Source organism: Pelodiscus sinensis, chromosome 15, assembly GCF_049634645.1.
Source record: "Pelodiscus sinensis isolate JC-2024 chromosome 15, ASM4963464v1, whole genome shotgun sequence".
Taxonomy (NCBI): domain Eukaryota; kingdom Metazoa; phylum Chordata; order Testudines; family Trionychidae; genus Pelodiscus; species Pelodiscus sinensis.
The window spans coordinates 11785461-11798032 of record NC_134725.1 but is presented as its reverse complement, the minus strand read 5'-3'; the positions used below and the strand labels follow the sequence as shown (position 1 = coordinate 11798032).

The window sequence follows — 12572 nt, the reverse complement described above, 5'->3', positions numbered from 1 at the left end:
ACCTGGGCTACGTCTACACTGGCATGATATTGCACAAATACTTTTAACGGAAGAGTTTTTGCGTTAAAGTATTTGCACCATCAGAGCTTTCTTGCGCAAGAGAGCGTCTACACTGGCATGTGCCTTTGCGTAAGAGATGTGCTTTTGCGCAAAAGCATCCGTGCTAGTGAAGATGCTCTCTTGCGCAAGAAAGCTCTGATGGCCATTTTAGCCATTGGGCTTTCTTGCGCAAGAAATTAACGTTGCCTGTCTACACTGGCCTCTTGCGCAAGAATACTTGTGCAAGAGGGCTTATCCCTGAGTGGGAGCGTCAGCGTATTTGCACAAGGACCACTGATTTTGTACATTACAACATCAGTGTTCTTGTGCAAATACTTGTGGCCAGTGTAGACAGGTGGTAAGATTTTGCACAATGCATCTGCTTTTGCACAAAATCTTGCCAATATAGATCTGATGCTGATAAACCCTTTACAACATTTCACACATTTCATTCATATATGTGAGGCTGGTAGCACTGCCTATTATGCTTGCTTAACACTTTCCTTTATAAGATCCTGTTTTATGTTGCTTATCATTTTTTGTCAAACTTGAGTTCAAATTTTCCATGCCTGATGTTTCCCTTTTGATGATTATTTTCTGTAAAATTTCAGCTGAAGCAATTCAGCTATTTTAGGGAATGAGGCTTGAAAGAATACATTGCAAAACAAAGTTCTTAAAAGTACTGGAGAACTTTCTTTTGAAAAACTAAAGCATTTTAAAACTGTCATATCCCCTCGCTTTGGAGCTACAGACTTCAGATCTGGAGGTGGGTGGGTAGCCTTTGTGTTAGGGATGCACCTTTTGCTTTTCCTGTTTAAAGCCATCCAAATCTGGCCAAGTTATAAGCCTTTGGAAAAATCTCAATTTATACTGTTTGCATGAGAAACTTCATAGATTTTAACCTCTAAATTCTCTTAAGTTTCTGTGTGGGTTGAGCATGCTCAAATCTATCACAGCATGTAGTGCCATCCAGACTGCGCATATGCCATCCTCACAGTGCAAGTGAATGTGTGGCATCCAGCCTAAGGCTACGTAGACAAAACCAGACTTCCCCTGTAATGGCTGCTCCTGGGGTGGGGATAGGTACCAAAAATGAGAGCAGGGAATCTGTCTCCCCTGTGCTCACAGTGAAATCCCTGGTGGCACCCAGGCAAGATGGAGGAAGATGCCACATGATTCAAATGCAGATGGGACAAAAGCTGGAAATGGGGATTTAGGAAAGAGGGCAGAGGGAGAAAATTTGGATTGAAAGCTGGAGGGGGGAGATTGGAAGAAGAGAGAAACAGGCACCAGGAGAAGTGGACAGAGATGGAATTGCCAGGGCAGGAGACTGGACTGGAATAGTGGGGATGAAGAATGGGGGGTGAGGCAGATTGGGTGGGTCAGGTAAGGGAACTAGGGCTGGCTGGCAAAAGACACTGGGAGCAGGAGAGGAGAGACTAAGATGGAGAGTCCTGGGGGAGGAAGGGGGGACTAGGACTTGCTGGACAAGAAGCTTGGGACTAGGAAGAGAAGCCTGTGAAGTGGAGATGGAGTCTGACCAGTTGACTAGAGTAGGTCTTGGGTGAGAGGACTGAGATGAGGACAGGCTGTGAAAAAGGGAGCAGAACAGGTCAAGTTTGCAGGGGGGAGACAAGCAGAAGGATTTGTGACCATTGGCACATACTCCCCTTCAGTGCTTAGAATAAGGATGGGGGCACTCCAAGAATTTGGTAATTGGTCAAGAGCTGAACTCTTCCATGACATTTATGAAGTGGATACAGGATTTATGGTGGAGATTGAGTGCAGGAGAAAGCTTGGGATAAGGGACTGAGGTGTGGGGAGGGAAGGGGTGCTCCGGGAAGGAATTTGGGTGAGGGCGGAGTTGTGAACCTGGGCAGGAGAGTAGGGTGCAGACTGGTGTGCAGGGTCTGGAAAAGAGTATGGGTGCTGAAAAGGATTCTGATCTGAAGAAGGGGTGCAGGGGATTGGGGTGCAGATTCTGGGAGGAGGTAGGGTTGCAAGAGTGGGGCACAGGGTTGGGGTCATGCTCTGGCTGGAAGACACTAACCTGGGCAGCACCTGGCCAGCAGCCTAGCTGGTTCCTCAGCCATGGCTCCCTGCCTTCCATGCCCCTACACTAGTTACGGGAGCCACGTGCAGCTGTGAATGCTGCAAGCCTGGAGGAGGAGGGGTACTTCATGCACTGCCTGTCCTGCAAACAGGCGGCTCCTATGGGCCAGAAACTGGCCAATGAGAGCTGTAGATTGTGCTTGAGGTGGGAGCAGTGTGTGAGAGTTGCTCTGAGTAGCATGCTGGTTTGACCTGGTGGAAGCTCCTGTGGGCTGGATCTGGCAGCTTGGGAGGCCAGATTTGGCCAATGGCCCATATTTTGCTTGCCTCTGGCCTAGAATATAGCCAAGATACCCAAGAGTCTCCATTTCTGTACTGTCAGTGAATACCTTCCTTCTCTCATCCTGCTCTCGTGCTGGTCCACACAGAGAGTCGACAGACTTGGGCTAGAAGTAGCTTTGTAGACAGTGCTTTGAAGCTGCAGCTCAGACTCTGAAGCCAACCTCCCTCCACAGCATCAGTGCCTGGGCTCTGGCTGACAGACTTGCGGCCACTGGTTCCAAAATACTGCATAGATTTACCCTTCAGTTTTTGAGAGCCTGGCCTGCACATTGAAGAGAACAGATATCTAGTGCAGAGCACAGAAACCTGCTGTTATGTCTTCAAACAAACCCCACACTTACAAGAGCTGTGTTTTGGACATGTGTGTTTCATTAAGGCATGCTGCTGTCTCCGTTATTGCCTGTGCAGGGCCAGTATGCTCATATTTAGCTTTTATTTTTCATGCTGATGGATGAGCTTGATCCTACAGGTTGTCCCTGTCAATTCACAAGGCCAGGGCCCAACAGAGTTGTGGATTCACTTCAAGACAGAGTTGATTAGGGATAGTTGCTTTTATTAATTTCACTATGTCACTGCTGTTACAGGCTTAATCTGCCAGATGGTTACACAACTACTGCAAAGTAATACACCAATAAGTATAAGCAGAGAAATGCATAAAAGAGTAATAGGCACTTAGAAATGCTTACGCCCCTTCAATCTGCAGGAAGTTCCATTCTGGTCACCCCGCACCCCACCACAGCGGACATGGGTCCAGCTAGGGGGATCCAGGGCACCCTTCAAGATCTAGGTCCCTGGTGAGACTCAATGAGCATGGGACTCCCTACACTAGTTATACAACAGCTGTTTACCGGGTGTGCATGTACCTGGCTCAATGCCATTCTTATCACTCTTATGAGCTGAGACCGAGGCCAAACTTGTTGATTGCTTAGTAGTTTCCCAGCTCAAGACATGGCTAAAAGATGATAAAGCTCAGCTGCTGTTTGGGCTTGCAGGGTCCCAGGCCATGCTAAGCTGGGGACAACAGGGATGGAAACTTCCATCCCAGGCCTGTTAAGCTGCAGGACCCCCATATGACTTTTATGTGACAGTCCTCTCCTTTCAAACTTATATTGCTTCCTGTACAAAAGCTTCTGTGTTCCACGCATGCCCTGGGCGGCAGGGCAGTTCCCCCTTCTCATGCCCCGCTCAGCCTGACAGCCTCCCCTTTTTCTCCACAGCATGTGTTTTGTGAGGAGTGCCTCTGCCTGTGGTTTGACAGGGAGAAGACCTGCCCTTTGTGTCGCTCCATCGCAGTGGAGACTCTGCGCTGCTGGAAAGACGGCACCACCTCAGCTCATTTCCAGGTTTATTAACCCCAATGCACGTACCAGTGTCAAGATGACGTTAGCAAACAGAAGGAAAAAGCTGCGAAACGCCTTGCTTCCGAGAACTGAGTGGGTTGTTGTCTTCGTCTTTCACCCAGCTCTCTCCCGCCATGCAACTGGGGAAGCAAATTAGCATGTTGTGACATCTGTAGCAGGCATCAGAGTCTGTTAGCATAAAAAAATCTGCTAAGGAGGGGGACAGGGAGAGGGTTTTCAACTCTTCCCCATCAGATCCCATTCCTGCCACTCTTCTTTGCTAACATAGAGCTGTAATCCTTGTGTGAATTTGCTGTCTACTGCACAGATTACCCCAGGCTAGTTCCTCTTTGTATATTCTCTCTGTGTAAATAAATGTTGTGTTTGTAGAGAATGTGTTAAGAAAATTTCCCATTGTATGTGCACAGTCCACAATATTGGAGGAAAGCCTTCCTCAGCTGACTTATGAGAAGTCAGCAGATTGGGTCTGTGTCATTAAAACCCACCTCCTGACTTCCCTAAATCTGTCGCCATATAGTTACACTGCCGCTATTATATCACCTGGGGAAATGCTTCAAAGTCACTACTTCAGTGCCACTGGTTCAGACATTCATAGGGTTTGGGGAGAGGTTAGTAGCCCATATCCCTGTTGTTGTCATTGATACCATAAAACACATGGGTTGCCGTCTTGATCTTTATGAAATCACAAGCAAATGAGGACAGGGTCACACTAAAGAAACCAAAGCAGGTGGCATTTCCTCAGTTTTGAAATGTTTCCTCTTTGGTGTTTGTGGTCAGATTATCTGCTTCCTCTGCAGACGGGAGAGTGTGAGAGTCAGGGGAGAAATTAAAGCCAGGTCTGAATTTTAGTTCAAGGGCTAACAGAAGACCATGTAAGGAGATGGCTTTCTCAAGCACAGCCCTCAAACAGTACAGAGGTAACTTTTTAAAAAGGCACCTCGTGCTGTTTCCTGGGGGTTGGTTTTATTAAAAAGCAAATCAGCAGTCAGATAACCTATGGTTTTACTCAAAACTTTCTTCGTAGGCGTGGGTGTTCCTAGGATTCCTTCCTTAGGGTTGCTCAGTCCACACCTTAGATCCTTCCTCTGTAGAGAGCTGTTCCCACTTGTCTCAGTGAATCAGCAGAGTCCACCTTTTCCCCCTACTCCCTCCCCCCCCCCCCCCCAGCAGGTTTGATGCCTGCTAACAGGGTTCAGCATTCCATGCAAATGCTCCCAGCCTGGTACAGATGTAAGGAATTTGGATTCTTTTGAGATGTCCAAAGATGATCCATTAGCTCATGTTAAGATTTCTCCTAGATCTAGGGTATGTACCTGGATCTGGCCAGCCTGGCTGCAAAGAGGCAATATTTCTAGATCTCCTATCATGGTGACAACTCCTTTAATGGAAGCAATTGGAGGTCCCCTCCTTTTATGAGAGCTGTGTGAAACAAACTTGAAGGGCTGTTTGTTATGAAGACCCTGCAGTCAGGTTCCAACTTCGAGGGTATTCTGGAACAAACATTCTCTATTGATAAAACCCCATCTCACCAAAACAAGCAAATGGCTCACTTCAGACAAAGCTTTTCCAGAACAGCAGCGTGTACCTTTAATAGGCACAGAAACATCCTGTATGCTGGAGTAGCACAAGTCTGTATTTTACTATCAGGGTGTTTGTAGAGCATCTTACACTGGCACACAAGGATGCAAATGGATTTGATGTTTGTTCACTGTATCTTGAGCTGGAGATTTCTCTTTCACTAGACAGTTTACTTTTTGCTGAACGCCAGGGGAAACTGCTTCATTAAAGCAATCATGACATCTTCCATGCTCATTACTATGGAAATGGCTGTAAGGTTACAATCCCCCTTGACTGGATAATCAAGCAGGAAGAACTATACCTCTGGGAAATAGGGCTGCATGTAGGTATTGGTTACTTTCCTCCCCTCCTACCGTAGAGCCTCCTTGGGGGAAAAATTAAAGCAAAGAAGAGCTAATGGCAATTGAGTTTTGCCTCAACTTTTCTTTGAAAAAGAAAATAGCTAAGCAGGGAAGAAATGATGGAGGCAGCATATGAATCAATCTTGAATTGAGAGAGATGGGATGAAGGGAGAGGAGCCCAACAAAATGAGGTGAGGTGCCTTTGCTATAAGCTGCTGTAGAAAAGCATGAACTAAGCCAGTCAATCCTCTACTTGCTTCCAAAGGAAGAGCCTTAGATTCTGTTAGAAATAGGAGAGATTTCCTATTGTCATCAAATTTTTGGTATGTGTATCATAGCTTGGGTGAACTTTTATCTGGATGGAAAGGCAAACAGCTGACAAGAAAGCAGAGGTGCATGTAGTATGGAGGGGTTCATCTTGAATTCTGTGTGTAATACCACTAAGTGAAAGGAATAGCTTAATGTATAGTTTTTGCTTCCTAGAGTCTCATGGCTGCTCTGAAAACTTAGTTCTAGTTAGGAGTGGCTCTTTCTTTGCCTGCCTTTCATTGATATTGCAAAAATCAGTGTTGTGGGGAATGATGAAGTGCATCAGAGTGATAGTAGGAGAAAGATTAAAACTACTGATGGTATTTGACATTCTGAATGTAAATAAGCTCTGTTTGTTTATCTAGTGTCTCCTCCCCCTGCCATCAATAGATGCAAGATTTCCCTGTTGATGTTGATCTTTTTTTTTTTCGCCCCCCTCTCACCATCCCACTATTATCTTCTGGGTGGAACATGAGAAAAAGAATTGGTATCTTAATAGTAAATTGCTACAGGTTGAACCTCCCTGCTCCAGCACCCTCGGGACCTGGCTGGTACAGGACAGGGGAATTTGCAGGATCAGGGGAGATTTGGGAAGGCAGGGTTCTTCTCTCTAGCCACCTGGGCTCTTCCCCCAGCCTCACAGCCCTGCGAGCTGCTGCAGCCCAGGTGCCAGGGTTCTGTTGCCCCATGTGCTCCCATGGCCCCAGCAGTCCTGTCGGTGGCCCCATGAGCTCCGCCCCCCCCCCCACCACCACCAGCTACAGGCTGTGATATCCTATGGGCTCTGCCACCCTGCTGGCCCTGCCAGTCAGTTCCACTGCGAGCCGCTGGCAACATCTGCCATGGGGGTTCTATAGTGCAATGACATCCATGGCCCTGCCAGACCATGGAAGCTGCCAGACTAGAGAGTCCCAGACCACAGAGGTTCAACCTGTAGAATTAAAACTCTCCACTTCTGCCAAAACACTCCAGAAAAACTTACTGCTGGGCTTGATACTGCTACTCAGTGGGGAAAATCTCTAAGTTGAAGCTTTCTGTAGAATTGAACACCTGCCACCACATTCTTAATTTGTTGTGAGAGATGAGCTAATTTTTCTGTTTTTGTGTCACCACAGTCTGAAGCTTATTTTCCCTCTCTGCTATCGATCTGGATTCAGATACATGTGCATGGTTCTCCTATGTCCAGCTTCAGTGTGTTAGACCACATGTGTAATCAGGAAGCTCTGAGTGAGCAAGTCGTTGTAGGCTCCCAATGTCTCTCAGTTCTGGAAACACATGAAGGAGTTGGTTTGACACTCGTGGAGACTGAAGGCCTCCATTTTGCTGCAAGAACAGGTACTGCACATTCAGCAGCAACATAACTTTCTTCATGCTGATTCCTGCCAATGAACCTCAGCTCTGATGTGGAAGGGCCACGTCTAGCGTGAGAGACTAGCTCATTCTCCCTCTTACGATTGTTTAGAACCCAATATAGTGGTGCTTTTATACTGTGGATACTGGTTACACTTGAAAAACAGAGGCCAACTCATTTCACACATAAGCCACCAAACAAATCAGCTGTTCTTTGAGCCACTCCTTTTTATGTTAATTTTGGTGAAGTCCATGGGGCAGAAAAGTCATTTTCCTAGAAGTGGTATTTTAACCTTTCAGAAGGTAACACAGGGCTGGCTCCTGCTCTGTTGGAAGTCAGTTCTAAAACTTCCATCAATTTCAGTGGGAGTAGGAGCATAGTTGGGAAAAGAACTCAGAGACAGTTATCTCTATTTTTGAAAGGAAATAAAAAGACCTTTTTTTCCCAGTGAACAATTGATTTTTTTTTAATAAAGTCATTACAAATATGTACAAAGAGTCTCCAGCATATGAAATTCCTTTTACAAAAGAGGAAAAGAAGCCATATCTAGCTATACACAAGAGCCAGTAAGCACATGTCTTGCCTTCGGTTTGGTGTGGGAAGAAACTTGCACAGTTACTCTACAGGGTCCTTCACATACCCAGTAATGTAAAATGAATATACTGTATTTGATACATTTCATTTTTTTGATCTGTTGTTAGAGTGCATAGGGCAGCAGACTAGAAAATTCTGAAATGTAATTCGCTCTTGGAAATTATGGGCAAATTTCTTCAGCAAATAAATCAAGGCCTCCAGGTTGATCGTAAAGAGAGTTGTGAATATGATTGCAAATTAAGTCAGGTGGCATAATTTCTGCTCTCTGACTGAATGGGAACAATGATATAATATGACCTTGAATGCTGAGAGTCACATATATAGTTTGAAATCTGCCTTTCTTGAATACTTGAGCATTAAGCTGCAAATTAACTTTTGGTAGGTACTTGCACACCGGGAAAGTGCAAGGGCTCGAATACCTGCAGTGAAGGAGTACAAGTATGATGACCTCAAAATCTGCTTTTGCATTTGAATGAACCTTGATAGAAAAAAAATTCTGTTGGATGCTGAGCTCTAATAAATCTTACCAACCTCTTGTATATTGTGGGAATGCTAATTCTACAGTTTTTAATAGCACTCTAAGCCCTGTCCCATAGCTGCTAGTAAAAGATACTGTTCTTTAGAAGACTGGAGGTTGGAAATTATTCTGGGCTAGGTGGAGATCATTGTAAAGGCAAAGGGAGCATTATTCAACCCTGTAGGAGACAGGTTAGCAAGTACTATGCTACAAGGAAAGAGGGCTCCAGAGTCAAAGAGGTTACAAGTTCAGTCCTGAACAGAGTGAGCAGGGGAGACTAGAGATGACACATGCAGGTTTCTCTCCTTCCTTCAGAGTATGTAATGTCATGGCATTCTTCTGAGGAAAGTAAAGTCACCCATTGTTCACGTTTTATGTGGGTTTTGACTTTGATTAACATAGTCGTAATCAATCATGCTGAGTTTTCAAGCTTCTGTCCCACGAGATGAACATGTGCCACATACAGCAGCTTGTATAGCTGAGGCTGAACCGCAGAATTAAACCTGCCCAAAAGACGGGAATGTAGATATGGGAACATGCGACAAGTACAGTTCTAGCTGTGAAGTGTGGTTCTGTATCCAAAATGCCACAAGGTTGGGCATGTTTGGCTCCAGGGCTTTGGTTTGAAGCAGCCTCTAGTTCTGTTATTTTTAGCTTGGGTTTATTTTGAAGTAATAACTGTCCCCTCTGCAGCCATATCATAAAGAAATCTGGAAAAATAAGACTTGACCTGACAACATGGGACTCAGCCTCATTATCAACACTTTTTCTACACTGGAAATTGGCTTCTCAAAAGAAGGGTTTCCTGCTGCCTCACTTCTGTTCTCTACTAGTTTCCATAGGGAGTTGCTTCTTTCCTTAACTCCTATGTTTATAGACTGAGGAATATGGCTATAGCAGCACTCAAAGGTTTTCCAGTTGCTAAAGAACAAAGAAAGTCTAGGGCAGGCCCTTCCTACACACACAAACTGTGCCCACTTCAAATAAACCTGTTTCAAAATCAGTTTAATTAAATTGCTGCTGCCTTCTTTTTGAAAACTCTAAAATGGACTTTAGGGTCTTATCTCTATTTAATTTAAATAGGTAACAAACCAAAATAAGTGTTTAAAACTTTCCTAAGAGTGTCCATGGAAGAGAGCTTCACTGATTTAACTACATTGACATAGGAAAAGATTTAGTTAAATTCGTGCAGTTTTGATGTTCACACAAGCAGAGAGTGGATCAGGGGAATCTATTAAGCCTCATCAGCACAAAACCATGTATATTTTGATGATTTGCTCTTTCTCCAACTGATAACATTTGTCCTAAGACAAAATAATGTAGGTAAGTGCATATAGCCTTGTAATATACAAGGGGTAGAATGACTTATACACCTTCCCCTTTAGCTGATGAAAATCTTTCCAGGAAAGAGAGCAGAAATCTAGAAACAGCAGATCATATTCAACCCTGGATATAACCCCACTGATTCCAAGTTTCATTGAACTTACACCAAGAATAAATTTGGCTAAGTGATGGAGGGGGCAGTATTACCCCACTCTTACTTGAATTTCTAACTTGAAATGTGACGTTCCAATATGCTATGGGATCTATCTCGTTCAAGTGCTGCTTTAAAAATTAATAAAGACTTTCTTCTCAGTCACATTATGCAGTGTTCCATACAGACTATGATCTCATAACCTCCTTCCCGGGCTTGCATACACGCTGTCTGCTGAAACCTAAGATGAGGTCTTTTTTCATTTAGAGAGCACTCCTGCGTTTCGCAGAGGCTCCACTGCAAAGCTAATCAAAATCAATGGCTTCTTGGCTGCTGCAGGAGAGGAGAGAGAGAGAGAGAGAGGCACTGTGCAGGCTTCCTACCCATTAGGAAAGTACAACCCCTCTTCACCACCACCACCATCCTGCACGGTCCTTGTAACGAACAAGAATGATGGTGGGGAATACATAAAGTATTCGTTGCAAAATACAAATCTCAAACAGAGTTGAATCTGGTTATTTTTTTTAAAAAGGCATAAAAACACTCCTTGTCAAAAGATGGAGGCATTCAAGTATAGCAATTTATATCAGAAAATGTAAGGCTTTGGACACATACGTACAAACCCTTTATAAATCACTGAATTTATATACAGAGAATTTGATCTGTGAAACTTCTGTCAGGAGGCTTCTCTCGCAAAGTTTCCTTGATTCTGCTATTAGAGTAAATCTCCATGCACTTAATATTCCGTTCACACAAAACATCTGATATAAGCCTACAAAAGCCAGACAAGTTGGAGTTAAAGCAGAACCTTTGTGCCAAATTCTGTTCTCGTGTAAACTTGTGAAATGTTCTTGATATAGTTGGAGCTTAACCGAGTGTCGTATCCTTTTGTATTCTTGAGTAATTTATTGGGAAGAGCCAAAGAGGTCCCTATCTCTCTTCTTCCTGCCTTTTCCCCTCCCCCCGTCATCCTCCAGAGAACCCTTCCTGATTTTTACATCAAGCCCTGTCTCTGCTAAGGGACTTTGGGGGTTTAGTCAGTTCTGTGTGGATATCTATTAATTGATAAATCTCAGAGCTATGTGCCTCATCACTGAGTCTCAGTACCCTTGATTGAAGTAGTTCCCGCTGACCAGGGACACGCCATTGGGAGTAGAATCTGCCCTTTATGTCCTTAATCTGTCTCATTGTATCATCGGGCTGTGGCTTATCTGTGATTGACTTATGAAAACTCCTTGATGGAGCGAAAGCCACATAAGGTCTGGGAGCTGCAGACTGAGGGAGCCTCTGGGGTCACAATGCAGTTAGCAAATGATCATGCAAACCACACACATTTCAGGGGAAGGGGACTAATACCCTCTCCAGATGGGAAGTTACTGAGTGTTTAGAAGCAGGAGGCTGGTCTTTTAGAATGGAAAAGTGATTTTGTGTGAGGGAAGGTTCCTGCCTCTCCTGTACAAATAAACAAACCAGATCATATACCACTTGCGGTGACCTTGCCTCCTGGCCATCTCCTTACAGGATTCCTGTCTTGTACAGAATATCATGCAGAAATATATAAAGATACAATTTCATTTCCTTTGTGATTTATTTTCATAGCTGTGTATAGTTTTTAAAGACTAGGCCAGCCCTAGAGGAGAGCTGAGCACCCACGCTTTCCATTGAAATCAGCAGGCCTAAGGCTGCTCACATTGAAGTCAATGGCAAACCTTTCCTTTACTTCAGTAGGAGAATGATAGAGGCCAAGGGGAGCTTAAGGTGTTCAGCACCTCTCAGCATCAGCCCCCAAAAGTGATATGGAAGAAACTCTACCAATATGTGGTAGTGTCTGAGGTCCACTGGTAGCCATGTCCCACTTAAGTCTCCTCAACGAAGGAATTCTGTCATTCTTCACCCACTGCATGCCATCATTTAAGCTGGGCAACATTATTCACCATGAAAATGTATTCTTTATATGTACACCCTTTTCCCTATTTGTCAATTGTTTGGAAACCAGTAATTTTCTCAAACATGCAGGTGTGCTTGAATGTTTGATGCAAGATTTTAGCCTAGAGACTGCACCAAAATTCTTCTCTGCGAGTATCCAAAATCCAAGTCATTCTGATTAGACATAAAAGACATACAATACATTTCTGTTCCGTGGTGGGATGAAAGTACAGGGAGATTTTCAAAGTCACAAAGAGCAGGTATGGGCCCAATTTGCATTGCAAGGCAATGGAAGTTGGGCATCTGATGTCCCTTGTGCCTTGTGAAAATCTCACCCCTAACCTATAAAATCTTCTGGTGCAGATACCCCAATAACAAACCCACCATTGGCTTTTGGTATGCATTCTGCAGTATTGGTTTTATGCCCCTGTTCTGGTGAACATGTATTTGTTTGTAAATTTGATTGCATTTCCTTGTAAATATTTTTGCTCAGATTGGTTCCTTGTGTCATATGTGCCTATTTACACCTGTAATACACAATGTTATCACAAGGTAGTTTATATTCAGTGATGTTTTCTGTGTTTGATTCTTTTGTGTTCTGATCATCCAGCATACCAGCTCTGAAACAACAGAATGTGCTTGTTTAATGTGGATGTGTCAGACCCAGTCTTTTTTAAAGGTTTAATAA

General features: G+C 44.1%; 1 protein-coding gene across 6 annotated transcripts in view; it reads left to right on the top strand.

The window, feature by feature from the left end:
• Nucleotides 1-6350, top strand: part of RNFT2 (ring finger protein, transmembrane 2) — a 47553-nt gene extending 41203 nt beyond the window's left edge. For all 6 annotated transcript variants that reach the window (XM_075898177.1, XM_006128314.3, XM_075898181.1 and 3 more), the window contains one exon: nt 3651-6350. In XM_075898177.1, coding sequence (XP_075754292.1) covers nt 3651-3785 — 135 coding nt within the window. In that variant the 3' untranslated portion in view covers nt 3786-6350. The remainder of the gene's footprint in view (nt 1-3650) is intronic.
• Nucleotides 6351-12572: the final 6222 nt, after the last annotated feature.